Source organism: Chelmon rostratus, chromosome 11 (assembly GCF_017976325.1).
Source record: "Chelmon rostratus isolate fCheRos1 chromosome 11, fCheRos1.pri, whole genome shotgun sequence".
Classification (NCBI taxonomy): Eukaryota; Metazoa; Chordata; class Actinopteri; order Chaetodontiformes; family Chaetodontidae; genus Chelmon; species Chelmon rostratus.
In genome coordinates, this window is record NC_055668.1 from 26,684,941 (window position 1) to 26,701,707 (window position 16,767).

The window sequence follows — 16,767 nt, forward strand, 5'->3', positions numbered from 1 at the left end:
CACAACGCCTGACCGCACTTCCGGCCGACAAAGAGGGTGCTGACCCCACGCATGCGCCAGGTATTCCTTTCAGGTATCAAACAGTTTGGAGTTTAAAAGTGGTTTAAAAGTGTTGAGAGGTAAATAACATGTTGTTATCTTTGTTTTCTTTTGTATTCAGTTTCAGTTTTCCTTTTTTTATTTTTATCAAATTAAGGATCCTTCAATGAAAAAATGAACAGGATGAGTATTTCACAGGCTGGTTCCAGTATGTTTAGACTCTATATCACTCCGACTAAATGATTGGCCAAAATCATTCAGTATTCAGTATTTCTCAACCTGAACTCTACACCTGAGACAGCGACCGTCAAGTTGGAAAATCAACAAAACACAAAATATATACAGTTAATCGTTCATCATTCAATAATAACTGAATGAATAAAACGTGAAAAATCCAAATACTAAAACAATGAGGCTGTTTTTAGCGTGTGGTCAAAATTATGAAGGGTGAGGGTTGTGATTTTAAGAAGACAAATGAAGTTTTCCACAGTCTCTCAGGCTGATAACTGAGCAGATTCTGCTGATGAAGACTCTGAAACGTGGCTGAATGCTGAGCAATTTTTTCAGAAAGTCGACCATTTTAACTTTTTAAACTGCTACTTAAAAGGTCAAAACTGAACAACCAAGCTAAAAAAACATTAAAACAAGAATGAATTATTGAAGATGAATTATTTCAAAAAGAAACTGATGTGTGATTGTTGTTGAGTATCTGAGAGCTGAGCTGAAGTTTGTTGTATCTGATACTACAAAAACTGAATTTCAGTTAACTTTTACTGTTTTAATAATGATTAAATAATAATAGTGGTGTTATTTCTCTGTGCAATATGTTTTTTTTTCTAAGTTTGAGTTTTAAATAATTAAGATGTATCTTTATACTCATTTGTTTATTCTTTAAAATATTTTTATGACAGCTTCTAAAGTTAGTCTACAACCAGAGCCAGTGATAATTAGTGACATGTTGAATGTAATTTGGTGCACTAATACTGTATACCTCAGTGTTTTCCACTACATTGAGAGTTTTCTGATTTGTTTTTGGTCTCCAGAAACAGCGGCAGAGTGAGAGCTCTTTATTTTTTTTCTCCTCTGTGCTTCCAATCACTGCTGCTCTGTTCAGCCCTGTAGAAAAACCTGCGGGCTTTTATTTTGAAATCAGGTTTAAAAGCGACCCACGCGCCCTCTGCTGTTGATTAACGGGACATCATGTTCACCAACTTCACCACTACGACCAGAACTACTCCTAAAACTACTAATAATCAGAATATCAATGATGATAATGATCATCTTCAGTCATAAAACGTGTAAGTCAGTCAGAATAAGCTTTGGGTGTGACACTAAGCTGATGTTGTAACTCAAATACATGTTGCAACACTTAAATTAAACTCATGACACTTCTCTGAGGTCATGATCCGTGTCACAGTTACAGAAAACAGATGACAAAAGTTTCTAAAGGGCTGAAATAAAAGCTGAAAGAGGAACTTTGTGTAAACATTCAAACAGATGGGCGAAGAGATTTTTCTTAGTAAATAATAAAAGTGAAACAACATGAACGACTCTACTGAGAATGAAAAGAGTGGAAGCTGTGAAGTGTTAAACACTGACGCCAGTGATTGGTTCAACTGCTGAGGATAAAAAACAGAGATTTCAAGAATAAAGTTGTAATAAAAATGTTGAAATATCAACTTTTTCTCTAAACATTTCAAGCTTATTCTCAAAATTTTAAATGACAACAGAAGCCCAAATGCTCAGACTTTTCTGTGAACTCCTCCTTTTGTCTTAAATTTCTGACTTTAACCTCATCATAGTAAGATCTGGAGCACATATTCATCTTCGCACGCCCTTCATAATTGGATCAGAGGTTTGCTTCAGTGAACAGATCCAGTTTGAAGCATTTCTCCTCATAAACAGTTTAAAAAGCCTCTGCAGCAAAAGATTGAAGTGCTCAATTTATTCAACTAGTAACACATATATTCTTCAAACATTTAAAACCTGTTACACAAATGTAGTGAAGCAGCTGAACCTCCACCAGCTGATGGAGGCGTTGATGTTCCTTCAGCTTCGTTCTGTCGTCCAGTCGCGACGTGACGTTTCACTTTCAGCTCATCGACACCAAACCAGCCCGAACACTCGTGAACATGTTGAACTGCACGTCTCTGTTTCACGACACAAACACTAATACCGACGTCGCCTCGTTCAACATGCTGCGACAAACCGTGCACACATTCACGCTCTGAAAAACACACAGACTGTATAAAATGTTCAAAGTAAAAACTGTACACCGGCGCACAGACTCATGGGAAGTGTGCACCAGCCGGACGAACAGATCACAGAGAGGCTGAAGGCACGTTACGCTGCAGGAGACGTGTGCGAACATCTAACACGTCCCCACAGAAACTCGTGTCAAAGTCATTTAAGTTCCTCTGGAAACACAGATTTCTTCAACTAACAGTCCTTCTGATCTAAATCATTTATTCAGTGTCTGCGAGGTTCTGTTCACACTGCAAAGGACGTGTTTACACTGAGCGACCACCTGTTGACTCTTTCACACCTTTAAGCGTCATTCAGTGACCCTGAAGCAAACAGGAAGGATCTGACGAGGATAGAACTGCAGTTTGTTAAGCTGCAGTTCTTCTGATGGCCACCAGATGCTGCTCAAAACATGCTGGCCGCATTGAAGTGAATGAGAAACACCTCCAGTTTCTTTCTGTGACTAGAAGACAATGGAAGGTTCAGCCCTCAGAAGACAATTTCACTTCTTCTAAGTCTGAGCGGAGATTTTCAAAATGACTGAGTTCACTAAGAAGGCTTCAAGTTTAAATCCTTAAACCTGCAGTGCAGCATTTTTAGATATAAATGAATGAATGACTAAGCCAATCAGCACCAGGCAAATCTCATTTTTAAATCTGGTGTCTGTGGCAACACTCCTGTGCCTATACAACGGTAGCAATGATTGGTTAGCCGGAGCTGAAGGGAGGAGCCACCACCGCGACTCCACATCGATCATCATGTTGCTCTGAGCTGCTGGATGTGGAAATAAACAACAAGTTCAACAGATTAGATAAAAGATGAGGAAATGTTAACAGTTATTGAAGGTTAAAGGATAATACATTTAAACAAAACTAAATTTTCAGCCTATAACGAATATTTTTCACTGTGTGTGAGACAACATGAATGCTGTAATGAATGGATGATGTTGTTTTAGATCTTGTGGCAACAAAATAAAAGAAAGGAAATCATCTTTTGGGATTTTAGGCTTCACAGCAGCCATTGAACCGGTGCTCAGGTCTGCAGTGTGAACAGAGCCAGGAAGTGGTGAAAAACACCACCGAACATTCAAACTCCTTCAGTTACAGCAAGAAACATGAACAGAATAATTAAAAAATATCCATCAACACTCAAAATACATCCTGTGATGCCAAACATCCTCAAACAAGTTAAACAGCAGCAGTGATGATATATTAGCTTTGAAATAAATATCACTCAGTCAAAACAGTCATTAATGTGAGATTCATGGTTGCATAGTAACACCTACTGAACCTGCTACGTGAAGTCAAAGAGGGATTAGTAGCTACGCTCCACATCCTGTGACACCATCGACACGCTGCTGCCTCACCTGAGCAGGTTAACCTGGAGAGACAACCCCCGACACACTGAAACCCTGTGAGAGCAGGACAGCTGTGACACAGCATCGATTAGTTTTCAGTCAAAAACTCGTGTCGAGGTGAGACGAGGACGTGATAAAACTTCATGTGTCAATGTGTCAGATGTCTTATGTGTCTCTGTGGTGGTTTCAAGTCTCTGTGTGGTGGTTTTGTGTGTCTGTGGTGGTTTCAAGTCTCTGTGTGGTGGTTTCGTGTCTCTGTGGTGGTTTCAAGTCTCTGTGTGGTGGTTTCGTGTCTCTGTGTGGTGGTTTCATGTCTCTGTGTGGTGGTTTCATGTCTCTTTGTGTGTCTCTGTGTTGTGGTTTCGTGTCTCTGTGTGGTGGTTTCATGTCTCTGTGGTGGTTTCATGTCTCTGTCTAGTGGTTTCAAGTCTCTGTGTGGTGGTTTCATGTCTCTCTGTGTGGTGGTTTCGTGTCTCTGTGTGGTGGTTTCGTGTCTCTGTCTGGTGGTTTCAAGTCTCTGTGTGGTGGTTTCATGTCTCTGTGTTGTGGTTTCGTGTCTCTGTGGTGGTTTCAAGTCTCTGTGTGGTGGTTTCGTGTCTCTGTGTGGTGGTTTCAAGTCTCTGTGTGGTGGTTTCAAGTCTCTGTCTGGTGGTTTCATGTCTCTGTGTGGTGGTTTCATGTCTCTGTGTGGTGGTTTCGTGTCTCTGTGTGGTGGTTTCATGTCTCTGTGGTGGTTTCATGTCTCTTTGTGGTGGTTTTGTGTCTCTGTGTGGTGGTTTCGTGTCTCTGTCTGGTGGTTTCAAGTCTCTGTGGTGGTTTCATGTCTCTCTGTGTGGTGGTTTCATGTCTCTGTCTGGTGGTTTCAAGTCTCTGTGTGGTGGTTTCGTGTCTCTGTGTGGTGGTTTCAAGTCTCTGTGGTGGTTTCATGTCTCTCTGTGTGGTGGTTTCGTGTCTCTGTGTGGTGGTTTCATGTCTCTGTCTGGTGGTTTCAAGTCTCTGTCTGGTGGTTTCGTGTCTCTGTCTGGTGGTTTCAAGTCTCTGTGTGGTGGTTTCATGTCTCTGTGTGGTGGTTTCGTGTCTCTGTGTGGTGGTTTCAAGTCTCTGTGTGGTGGTTTCGTGTCTCTGTCTGGTGGTTTCAAGTCTCTGTGTGGTGGTTTCGTGTCTCTGTGTGGTGGTTTCGTGTCTCTGTGTGGTGGTTTCAAGTCTCTGTGGTGGTTTCATGTCTCTCTGTGTGGTGGTTTCGTGTCTCTGTGTGGTGGTTTCATGTCTCTGTCTGGTGGTTTCAAGTCTCTGTGTGGTGGTTTCATGTCTCTGTCTGGTGGTTTCGTGTCTCTGTGTGGTGGTTTCATGTCTCTGTGTTGTGGTTTCGTGTCTCTGTGTGGTGGCTTCATGTCTCTGTGGTGGTTTCAAGTCTCTGTGTGGTGGTTTCGTGTCTCTTTGTGGTGGTTTCAAGTGTCTGTGTGGTGGTTTTGTGTCCCTGTGTAGTGGTTTCGTGTCTCTGTGTGGTGGTTTCGTGTCCCTGTGTGGTGGTTTCAAGTCTCTGTCTGGTGGTTTCATGTCTCTGTGTGGTGGTTTCATGTCTCTGTGTGGTGGTTTCGTGTCTCTGTGTGGTGGTTTTGTGTCTCTGTGTGGTGGTTTCATGTCTCTGTGGTGGTTTCAAGTCTCTGTGTGGTGGTTTCGTGTCTCTTTGTGGTGGTTTCAAGTGTCTGTGTGGTGGTTTTGTGTCCCTGTGTAGTGGTTTCGTGTCTCTGTGTGGTGGTTTCGTGTCCCTGTGTGGTGGTTTCAAGTCTCTGTGGTGGTTTCGTGTCTCTGTGTGGTGGTTTTGTGTCTCTGTGTGGTGGTTTTGTGTCTCTTTGTGGTGGTTTCATGTCTCTCTGTGTGGTGGTTTCGTGTCTCTGTGTGGTGGTTTCGTGTCTCTGTGTGGTGGTTTCGTGTCCCTGTGTGGTGGTTTCAAGTCTCTGTGGTGGTTTCGTGTCTCTGTGTGGTGGTTTTGTGTCTCTGTGTGGTGGTTTCGTGTCTCTGTGTGGTGGTTTCAAGTCTCTTTGTGGTGGTTTCAAGTCTCTGTGTGGTGGTTTCGTGTCTCTGTGTGGTGGTTTCGTGTCTCTGTGGTGGTTTCGTGTCTCTTTGTGGTGGAGGTGGTGGTGATGGAGTACTGACACGGTATCACTGTGCGCTGAGGCTTGTCTTTAACTTTAACACCAGGTTCACCTGCTGGAATGAGGCCAGTGAAAGTGTCACCTGCTCATGTTTCCAGAAACATTCGTGTTGCATTCACTGACTCAAACACATCAGACTCCGTTCAGATCAGCTGCTTCATGTGCTGTTCAGACCACATCAGTCCAGACCGCCACCACATCTGCCCGAGTACAGACGGGTTTGAAGTTCTCGCCAAACCAAAACAGGAAGTAAACAGTTTTTCTGTCTTTTACATAAAGTGGTGCTTCACTCGTCCCTCTGCTGCTCTGAACGCTGCAGGTGAAATATTTTACATTGTGGAGCTGAAACAAACATTATTAAAATAGTTTTAAGTTTAGTAAAGTGAAAAAAACTTTCAAGAGATCTCAACAAGTCAAAAATAAAATAAAACAGGCACAGAGACAAGAAGAAGACATGATGAGGACAATGTTGTGGAGACAAACACCAGCTGTGCACTTCAGGTACGGAGGCTTCAGGTGCCGCTGGAGTCCTTCTGACAGCACTCAGTGTTTCATTACAATCAGTTTGTCAATTCATAAGAGCAATTAAAATTTAAATTACATCAATCAAGTTCTAGATATTGATTTGACTGATTTAATAATGTCTTTATCTGATCTATGATTATTACACGAATCAGTTTATTGATTGATTGGAATTCAACACCGTGGCGCTCTGCAGACTCCGTACGAACTCCATGTGCGACCTGGACGACACAGCGATCACATCCAACACACACCAGTTGTTTCACCTCAGTACATGATGGAGTTCGCTGGTTGGACAACAGAAAACGTCACGAGCAGAAGTTCCTGCTACGAGTCAGAATCATCAGGCGGCGTCGTTTTAATCGTTAACATTAATGCACAGACAGAAAAGTCTCAAACCAAAGTGTATTTTGCATAAAGAGCGTTTACACACATGTGTGAAAGATGCCGTCTGCGGCTTGCATCGGTCGTCGTGCGACGGCCGGAGCCGCGGAGCTGCAGCTGGTCGGTCTACACGTTGATGGCGTGAGCGTGCTTCTTGCACAGAGGTTTGTCTTTCTTTGAGTAGAAAGGCTGGCCCTCAAGGTTCACGTGGCACACCTGCAGAGACAGCACAGACGCAGAGGTCAGAACTGAGGTCCACAGTCTAGACTGGATCAGGATCTGCTGCTGATCTGGACCTTTCTGGTGTCCATTCAAATAGCTTTAAAGGGTCCAATCACACCTGCGTTCATGACACCAGTTCAATCACCTGCAGGACAGACACCTCTGAACCTGGATGAGTGAAGGCAGAACTGTCCACCTGACGGACGCGTCCAGCAGGACGAGAGAGTCGATGTCTGTTTGTATCGTGCATGAAGCGACTGTTGTGTTTATGGTTCTTACCGCGCAGACGAAGCAGGTGTCGTGCCAGGTGTGACCCAGAGCCTCGATGAACTTATCACCAGCTTCAACGGGGAAGTCACAGCCATGACACTTGGTGCTGAAGAGCGAGATATAATCTGAAAGAGACACAGAGAGAGACAATCTGAAATGCCTTCCATCCTCTGACCTCTGACCCCTGACCCCCGCGGTCTGTACAAACCAGGACAGCGTGAACGGCGTCGTACCTTTCTCGCAGTACGGCTCTCCGTCCTCCATGTGGAAGAGGCTGTTTCCAAAGGCTTTGCCACAGGCGGCGCACACGAAGCAGGTGGTGTGCCACGTCTGCCGCAGAGCGTGCATCACTTCCTGCAACACACAGCACGTCATGGCTGAGGCGTGTGTGTGTGTGTGTGTGTGTGTGTGTGTGTGTGTGTGTGTGTGAGAAAATGTACTAATACTCCACTACAAGTACTGTAAAATGAATTTACCAAGTAGATCATAAATTCAACACTGTGACCTGAACAGACAGGTGGACAGACAGACAGGTGGACAGACAGGTGCAGAGACAGACAGGTGGACAGACAGGTAGACAGACAGACAGGTAGACAGACAGGTGGACAGACATGTGGACAGACAGGTGCAGAGACAGACAGGTAGACAGACAGGTGGACAGACATGTGGACAGACAGGTGCAGAGACAGACAGGTGGACAGACAGGTGCAGAGACAGACAGGTACAGAGACCGACAGGTAGACAGACAGGTGGACAGACAGGTGGACAGACAGACAGGTAGACAGACAGGTGCAGAGACAGACAGGTGAACAGACAGGTAGACAGACAGGTGGACAGACATGTGGACAGACATGTGGACAGACAGGTGCAGAGACAGACAGGTGGACAGACATGTGGACAGACAGGTGCAGAGACAGACAGGTACAGAGACCGACAGGTAGACAGACAGGTGGACAGACAGGTGCAGAGACAGACAGGTGGACAGGTGGAGGTCTCACCCCCATGATCTTGGTGTTGCAGCGGGCGCAGGTCGGAGCGAAGAACTCCTCGTAGCAGTTCTCGCAGTAGACGTTGTTCTGCTCCTCCACGAAGCTGACGTCAGCCAGAGACATGTGGCAGTAGTGACAGTTAAACTCCTCGGGGTGCCAGGACCGGCCGAGGGCCACCAGGAAGGGGCCCCTGGGAACCACACGAGGACCAGATCAGTCTGCTTCAGCTAACAGGTCTGACTTTAGGACATTTTGAATCCTTCATGATAATTAATATTAGAACTACACTCATCATTATAAACGTGTTTGTTGTTGAGATTTAGATGAAAGTCATAAAATCCAGAGCAGGCGCAGGTGTGAATTACCTGATGACGCTGTTGCAGGACCCACACAGAGGCGTACGGCTGCTGGCGGCGAACCTCTCTGCTCTTTGGGCCACGCCCCTCGCCACAGGAGAGAAAGGGGCGGGGCTCTGGGGGATGGGTGCGGGGCTGGGAGCTGGAGGTGCGGCGGGGGAGGGGTTGGGGATGTATGCTGGTGGAGGAGGGGCGGCCTGAGGCAGTGGCTGCACCTTCACGGTGGTGGTCATCTTACCGGGGTCAAACTTATCGGCGAAGTTGGAGTCGGACACCCAGGGGGGTCTGTTAGAGGAGGCGGGACCAGCCGGGGCCGGGGCAGCGGCAGGAGGGCGGGGCTGGGGTGGGATTGGAGCAGGAGCTGGAGCAGGAGCGGGACCTGAGGGTGGAGGTGAGGAGAAGTATTTATGTAGCAGCCTCCAGGTGACCAGGAGGCAGAAAAAACTGTCTGAATGAGTTTCCAGGTGTTCTCACCTGGCTGGCTGGGGTAGATACAGGCGGTGCTGACCACCTTTGGAGGGGCGGAGCCCAGAGGGATCTGAATGGAGCTCTGCTGCATGGGCGGGAACTGTTGCGTGGGGGGCTGCTGGTACTGCTGCGGGATTGGCTGGTACTGCTGTGGAGGCGGGGCTTGTGGAGCCTGATGCATGGCAGGAGGCTGACTGTACTGACTGAGGAGGACAAAAACATGGATTCACCACGGCTTCAGAGATTCATGCTGTCGTCTTCTTCACACACACACACACACACACACACACACACACACACACACACCGTGCTGCTCTCAGACTTCTGTTTTATTTGTGAAACTTTTTATGCAACTTGTCTTTTTTGCAAACGTCCTCCTGGACTACTGAGTGGGTCACCTGGGCAGGTGGTTCCTGGGCCGTAGCCTCTACTTTAAGACTGAAAAAAGGCTGCAGAGACACAGAATGACGGTCTGAGGTGGAGGATCTGACACATCCTGACTTGTGTCCACATCTCAGTTACTTTTATCTGCTGTAACATAGTTTGACTTTGTTTCGTGACCTGGATCTCGTCCCTGAGAGCAGATTTATTGATTTGCAGGTTTTACATTTAACCTTTGATGCTGAAAAAGTCATTAAAACAACAAACATTCATTTCTCAACCTCCTCGATTGACCTGCAAATCACCAAATCAGTGTTTACTTAAACGTTAGTGAAAGCTTTAACACAGACAGGAAACCAGTTAAACCAGTCTGACAACCAGCCTGGAAGAGACGAGTGTCAGGAGACAGAAAGAAAAAAGATCCGCGGGACGGCCGGACCTCCGTCCTTCAGAGCCGGTTAGAAAGATTCAGCCTGCGAATGGATGAAGATGTTAAGTCTTGTTACTCAGCAGTTACGTGGTCCTGATCTGAGTGACGGGTTAGGGTTCAGCTCCCACCGGGGGGGGGCCCACTAAAGGCCTCAGTGTGCTTCAAACACAGAGCCGACTGGATCGTCTCACAGTCCGAAAGCGACTAGCTATTAGCGATTAGCTACTTCTAAAATGTGAACGAACGAGCGAAACACTGAGAGTCTGAGAGGCTCCGTCATCCTCGTTCATAGGATTCATCACATCCAGACTGAAACACAGAGAAGGGGGGGGCGGCAGGGTGCAGCCAGGGGGACGACGTGGCATCCAACGACACACACGGGCTGATTCGAAGCACACTGAGGCCTCACATCCACTCACGCTCCTGGTTTAGAATAAGTTAGTAGAACAGAGGAGTGGAATGAAAAGCCTCCGTTTAATGGCAGATGGTCTGTTACGCAGCGTTTGAGAGGAGGCAGCGTGAAGCGGACTGAACGCTGGCAGCAGGTGGGCTCGAGCGCCGGATCCCTGCAGGCGTCGGTACCTGGAGACCGCAGCTCTGTGCTGGAGGCCGTAACCGGCGGCAGGCTGTCGCTTCAGGCTGCAGGTGTGGAGACAACAACAGCAGAGGTCACCATGACGATCTGCATCCAGAGGTCACCTGTACCCGCGGGCCGTGGCCCGCCCAGGTGAGGATCCAGACGGTTTCTGCCTTTCTGTGTTGTGTTTGTTATGTTATGTATGCTTTCATCCATCAGGTGACACAAATGCAACGCTGTCTGCTATGTGGCTGTTTGCTAACGTGTTAGCAATGATGATATGTTGATGTTTTCAGGTTGTTCTGCTGCCTCAAAATCACCAAAAAGCACAGAAATTGACCCAAAATATAACAATGAAGTACGTCTCAGTCAGTGCAGCATCAGCACCTTCAGGGAGCAAACAAACAAGCACATAAAACAGTTAAACCCCCTTCAGGAGACATGATGGGGGTTCGCAGATGCTGGATTTTCCCACCGTCGTTGAACGCAACACGTCAAGTCCTCCAGCTGCAAAAAACTCTGATCCAGAAGCAAACCCACACAAACATCAAATCAGGGCCGAGACAACAGTCAGTCAACCTGTTAGCAGAGACATTCAGTGCAGGTGTGAGTCTGAACAGCAGGTGTGAGTCTGAACAGCAGGTGTGAGTCTGAACAGCAGGTGTGAATCTGCATCGTCCAATCATAACGTCAGGAACAACAAACCGAAACAGTAAAAGCGTCACTTCGACTCATCGTCTCTGTCAGATGGAGCTCATATTCAGAAAGAATGAAATGGCCGGTTACCTGTGAGGGGCGGGGTCAGATGAAGCAGGGGCGGGGTCCAGAGGCCGCACGGTGGCGCTAGCAGGCAGAGCGGCGGGGGCGGAGCCGGCAGAAGCTGGAGCATGCTCAGTGGGGCTACAGCACAGGAAGCGTTAGGAGCGACAGTGAGAGAGACGGAGCCGCTCACAACATGTTCAGTGTGTATACAGTCGAATGCATGCAAACACAACGTGTGTATATATACACATACTGCAGTACACTGTACATACTGTACTATACATACTGTATGTACACAGAGCAGATCAGCGAATGCCTCACTCTGCTTGTTATTGCTTTCATGCACAAATCAAACAGCTCGATATTGCTCAGGTTGCCGTGTTTACTTCCTTCATTTTTGTTTGTTATTCAGCCCTAAAAGTGTTGAACATCAACGTTTTCGCTGATCCCAGTGCAGCGATTGTTAAAGTGGAGCTGCTTTCCTGGAAAAAATGGTTTAACCAATAATGAAAAAGATAAATGTTTGTTGATGTTTGTGATTTAAACTGAATCAAGATCTTTTTCCCACCTTAACCAGGTGAGACCGTCTTCAAGCTCACGCAGGTGAAAGCCTGGAGTCAGAATCTGTTCTGAGATTTCGGTGAAATCCAATGAAACGTTCTCAAACACGTTTGTTCATTCAGATTTTGTCACTACGTGAACAGAAGACGTTTCGTTTGCATCACAACATCGCCGCCGTTGTGTGAACCGGTACCGACACAGAAACCTGCATCACACCTTCACCTGATGGAGGCTTTGAGACGATGAGCTCAATGAGGAACTGATCAAACCACCGATCAGCTGAGGTCATTTCTTTGGTTTTCTGGAATAATTCAGCAAACGTCAAACGAAAACAAGAAAGAAATCAGAGCCTTTGATTCGTTTCCAATAATAATCGACGTGTTTTCAGACTTTTTGAGAGTTTGATGCCTTTTTTTGTGTTTTTGGGAGAATTCCTGAAGCTGCCTTTTCTGGTGTTGATGGCCATAATTCATTTTATCCAATCATCTGTTTTATTGCATTCATGATTTCAAAGGTTTCTGTGCTTTGACGTCTTTTATTCTTTTATATATGTCACTGTTAATTCAATTAAAATGTTAATTCTCTCGTGTATTTGTGTCAGATTTTCCTTCATCAAACATCAGTTAATGATTCTAACAGTTGAATGTGATCAGTGAGGAGAACGAACTCTTTTAAAGGTGTGAATGAGGCGTTTGTCTGCACAGACGACGTCAGTGTTTCTGATTTTCATTTCTTTTGTCTTCAGGTTTGATTTCCGGCTGAAACCTGCGAGTCTCCTCTGAGCTGCTTCCTTCAGGATGACTTAGAGACAAAAAGGAGAAACCGCAGTCTCTTTATTGGCGGATAAAAGCTTGACCTCTGCTCCTATTGATTCACGGTGAGTCATTGCACGCCGTATACAGACTGACGGGCTCTGCGGCGGCGGAGGTGGGGGGGTATCTGCCCGTATTTCAGCCCAAACAGGCGGGCGGGGCAGCAGAGATCAATTGTGCATAATGGAGGGATGATTAAATAAGTGCACGGAGCAGAGAAAGCTCCATCCATCAGTGGTGAGACGGGCAGGGTGGAGGAGGGGTGGAGGGTTAAAAGGTTTGTCGCTCCTCGCTCTGATGTGCAGCCTGTGATGCAACAGCAGCAAAAAACAAAGAGCACTAACAAGTTCATTAAACAGTCAGTGTGACGCTGAATCTGTTGCTTCCCTCAAATCACTGAGAGAAAAACGACTTTGAAACGTTTACGTTCGCTCTTCTGAACTGATCCACGAGGAGGTTTTTCTCTTTCAGCATGAAACCAGAGTCTGCAGACAGCAGGCCGCAGTCTGCAGACAGCAGGCCGCAGTCTGCAGACAGCAGGTCGAAGTCTGCAGACAGCAGGCCACAGTCTGCAGACAGCAGGCCGAAGTCTGCAGACAGCAGGCCGCAGTCTGCAGACAGCAGGTCGAAGTCTGCAGACAGCAGGCCGCAGTCTGCAGACAGCAGGCCGAAGTCTGCAGACAGCAGGCCGAAGTCTGCAGACAGCAGGTCGAAGTCTGCAGACTGCAGGCCAAGGGTGTCGGCACATTGTGACCTCTGTGACGAGCATCATTAATGTAAATGCAACAGGGATGAAGGCTCACGCTGCACATACTGTTCTCCAGCTCGCAGTCACAAATAGGTCTCTGACCGATCAATACCAGCTTCAATCGTTTAAAACGGCAGCACGGGACTCCATTCATGTGCTCTCATGTCAGACATGAAAGCCTTCGTCACCTCAGTGTGTCGCTGCAGCTCGAGGCTCACACTCTGGTGTCCTGCTACATGTTAGTGTCTTTTCAGTCTGATTGGTTGAAGAAGTGACAAAAAAAGATCCAAATAATCTGCAGAATTATTCAGATTTGTCCTTTTCAAATCACGATTCTATGGCAGAGAATGTCTGAAGAACGAAGAAATCAGTCTGCAGAAACACCCATAAAACCACACCGCTGAAATACTCCACTGCAAGTAAAAGCAAGTAATCCAGTAAAAGTACGTACATATTATCAGCTAAATGTTCCTGTCAGTGTTTCTCATCATCTCTGATGTTTGTGGATTAATATTCCTGCTGTAGATGTTTCAGGTTGAGCTCATTTGAACTACTTTATATCCTGTTGGCTGGTTTAATCTACAGCGATGCATCATATTCTATAAGATCATCACATGTTTGTCCTGTAAGAACCTCGTATCTCAGAAAAACAGCCTGTTTTCAGCTCTGTGACGAAGCATTTTCAGCTGATCCAAGAGGCTTTTTAAACAGTTTATTCAGATGAAGAAGACATGAAGGAAAACTTCATCCTTCAGTTTATCACAAACATTCAACACATCTGGAGATACGAGCTTTTCACTGGACAGGAAGGAATCTGAAAGTAACTGTAACTAAAGCTGTCACACAAAAGTAGCTGGATACATTGTGAATTTCCTCCAGATCAATAAAGTTTTTAGTTTTCTTGACTAAATCTCACCTTCATAATAATCATTCAGTCCTGACTGAACGTTTTTTAAAAGAAACTTCTGAAAATTCAGAAGTGGAAACTTCAATACTGATATAATTCAATAATTTATCAATATTTCTTTTGTTATGTGAGCTGCAGGGGAACAGGAGTAAATCATCAGTCCTGCTGCTCCCCCTGCTGGTGAAACCACGTCTTCACATGGAGCTTCAAACCTGCTGGATCACAGCTGTTAACGAGTGAACGACTGAATCCTCTGACGCTCCGACGGGTTTAAGACGAGGAAAATAAACAGAGAGTCCTGAGACTTCAGTAAGATTCAAGGTCATTTAAAAATATGTTTAAACTTTCTGTGATCATGAGCAACAAAAAGCTTCAAAAGCAGAAAAATATACTGAAGTATTAAAGTAAAAGAACTCCTCATGGAGGATGTTCCATTAGTTTTTATCAACAACATTTTGTCGGCTGCATTATCACATTAGTGGATTATTGTTATTGATGAAAGCAGCATTTTATGCAGCAGGTTGAGGAGCAGATCACCAGGACTAAAGGTTAAAGTCTGACCAAATTCTAGAAAATCCACTAAATAACTTCCAAAAACGAAAGATAAAGCTGATCCGAAGTTTTGATTTGAAGCTGATAAGAAGTTCAGTACTCGAGTAAAAGTACTGCGTTACTCTCACTTTACTTCAGAAGAGGAAGGTGAGGCTGAGTTTACCTGCGAGGTGATCAAAGGTCGTCTGGTCAATTAGCCTGACGTCACGTTAGCTTACAAACACTCACAGCACAGGTGAGCTGTTATGGGCGGGGCCTTGTGATTGGGGGCGGGGCAGCGTGTACAGGTGAGGAGCCAGAGGGGGGGTCAGCAGCTGTCTAAAGGAGCTCTGCTGCCTACCTGCTCCTCCTCAGCGCCTCCTCCTCCTCCTCCTCCTCCTCCCCCGGTACTGGAACAGACAGACAGGAGGTGTGAGTTAGCTCCTCAGTTTAAAACATTTCCTGTTTTTTGTGAGGCAGAGATGAACTTTGTGTCAGCAACAGGTTAAAGTTCAGGTGGGCGATCAGGTGTTTCTGCCTCCACCTGCTGGGAGGCGTTTAAAATCTCCCAGCATGCCTCATGTCTCTGGAGAAGAGCTCTGAACACTTCCAAACATCCAACTAACTTTAAAACTACGTCACTTATTGTTACCCGTCCTTTATCTGCTGGTCACGCCCCCCAGCTTTTAATTGAATAACTTTATGAAGTTACAGTAAACTCAAATGAGATGCAAGAGGACAACATCAGGACGGGAAACTTACAGGACTCGGTTCCGGTCATGTGGGCCAGGACCCGGAAGGACTTGGACTGCATGTTGACGCTGCGGCGGCCCCGTTCACACAGGTCCTGGACCTTCTCTGCACTCTGGACGGCCTGGTAGACCGGGGAGGCGCTGTCTACGAGACGATCTTTAGCTGGGAGAGGACTGCAACCACAGACAGAGGGCGCCAACCCCCCCCCCGAAGCCCAGACCCCCAGTCAGCAGTGAGACGCTGCAGCGAGGCTTTGGGGAGGCACTTTCAGGGACTTTTAGCATTTTAAGTTGTTTCTCTGATCTGAGGACTAAAATGTTTTTCTGACTTCATGAAACACAAACATGTAAAAAGTTGAACCGATCTTTAATGAGATGAAACGAAAAGAAACAATATTGAGCTGGCGTTGATTTGATGTTGCACGACACGAAGATGAAGATGAAGATGAAGACTGTGTGAATGTGAACAGGAAGCACTAACAGCTCGGCGGACGCTATGAAGTTACTAATGAGAAAAAGGATTTAAAACTTTTTTTTAAATGAAAAACAAAGTTCCCAAAAGAGCAACGTGAGGATGAACGTGTGTGAGACTCACAGATGTGAACAGATGTGAACCAAAAGAAGGAGGAGCGGCCCAGAACATCCAGTTTAATCACAGCTTTGACCAGCAGCACCAGTTTCTTGCCTTCAGTCTGTTTTGAACTCGGTTTCTGGTCTGAACGAAGCGTCTGGTTTAGTTTCTCAGTAAATGTTTTGAGTAGCGCTCGCCGTCCGTGCAGCTGGACGCTGTGTTCAGGCGTTTTAATGAATCAGGTGTAAACACAGAACATGAAAACTGGTTTTTCCTCTCAGGAGGCAGCAGAGTGATTCTTCATGCACACACAGCAGCTCATCTCTCAGTGCAATTTTCCAGCAGGACGGAAAATTGAACGTTAGTGTACGAAGAAGTCGAGTTTATGACAGAAAACCACCAAGAACAACGTCTCAGACGAGCAGACGAGACGCCGGTCTGACAGGAAGAGATGAAGACTACACCACAATACATGTCTGAGCTGTCCTGTCTTCTACAAAGAGCTTCACGCTACTCTGTCACATGACCAACAACTTCTGTCTGACCGCCAAACAACCAGAAATAACATCCAGACTGACGGTCCCGACTCATGAGAGCTAATGTGATGAAGGTCGGCCAGGAGAAAGGAAGTGAGAACACACAGGAGGAAGAGGAAGAGAGGAAGGGCCAAAGGGAGGAGAGAATCTGGGGTTAATAACTGCATCATCCATCAGAGAGAAGAAGAAGAC

At 46.2% G+C, this 16,767-nt stretch overlaps 1 protein-coding gene across 3 annotated transcripts in view; it reads right to left on the reverse strand.

The window, feature by feature from the left end:
* Positions 1-5,698: 5,698 nt before the first annotated feature.
* The window catches only part of LOC121613710 (LIM domain-binding protein 3-like), a 39,616-nt gene continuing 28,547 nt past the window's right edge, over positions 5,699-16,767 (reverse strand). Inside the window, exons 7-15 of one of the 3 annotated variants that reach the window (XM_041947305.1) lie at positions 15,479-15,642; positions 15,078-15,126; positions 11,182-11,295; positions 9,014-9,210; positions 8,549-8,918; positions 8,193-8,373; positions 7,428-7,548; positions 7,204-7,319; positions 5,699-6,918 (exon numbers count right to left, since the gene is read on the reverse strand). In XM_041947305.1, coding sequence (XP_041803239.1) covers positions 6,829-6,918; positions 7,204-7,319; positions 7,428-7,548; positions 8,193-8,373; positions 8,549-8,918; positions 9,014-9,210; positions 11,182-11,295; positions 15,078-15,126; positions 15,479-15,642 — 1,402 coding nt within the window. In that variant the 3' untranslated portion in view covers positions 5,699-6,828. Of the gene's footprint in view, positions 6,919-7,203; positions 7,320-7,427; positions 7,549-8,192; positions 8,374-8,548; positions 8,919-9,013; positions 9,211-10,400; positions 10,458-11,181; positions 11,296-15,077; positions 15,127-15,478; positions 15,643-16,767 lie in introns of all 3 variants that reach the window. The other 2 variants (XM_041947307.1, XM_041947306.1) reach the window with 2 other exon arrangements.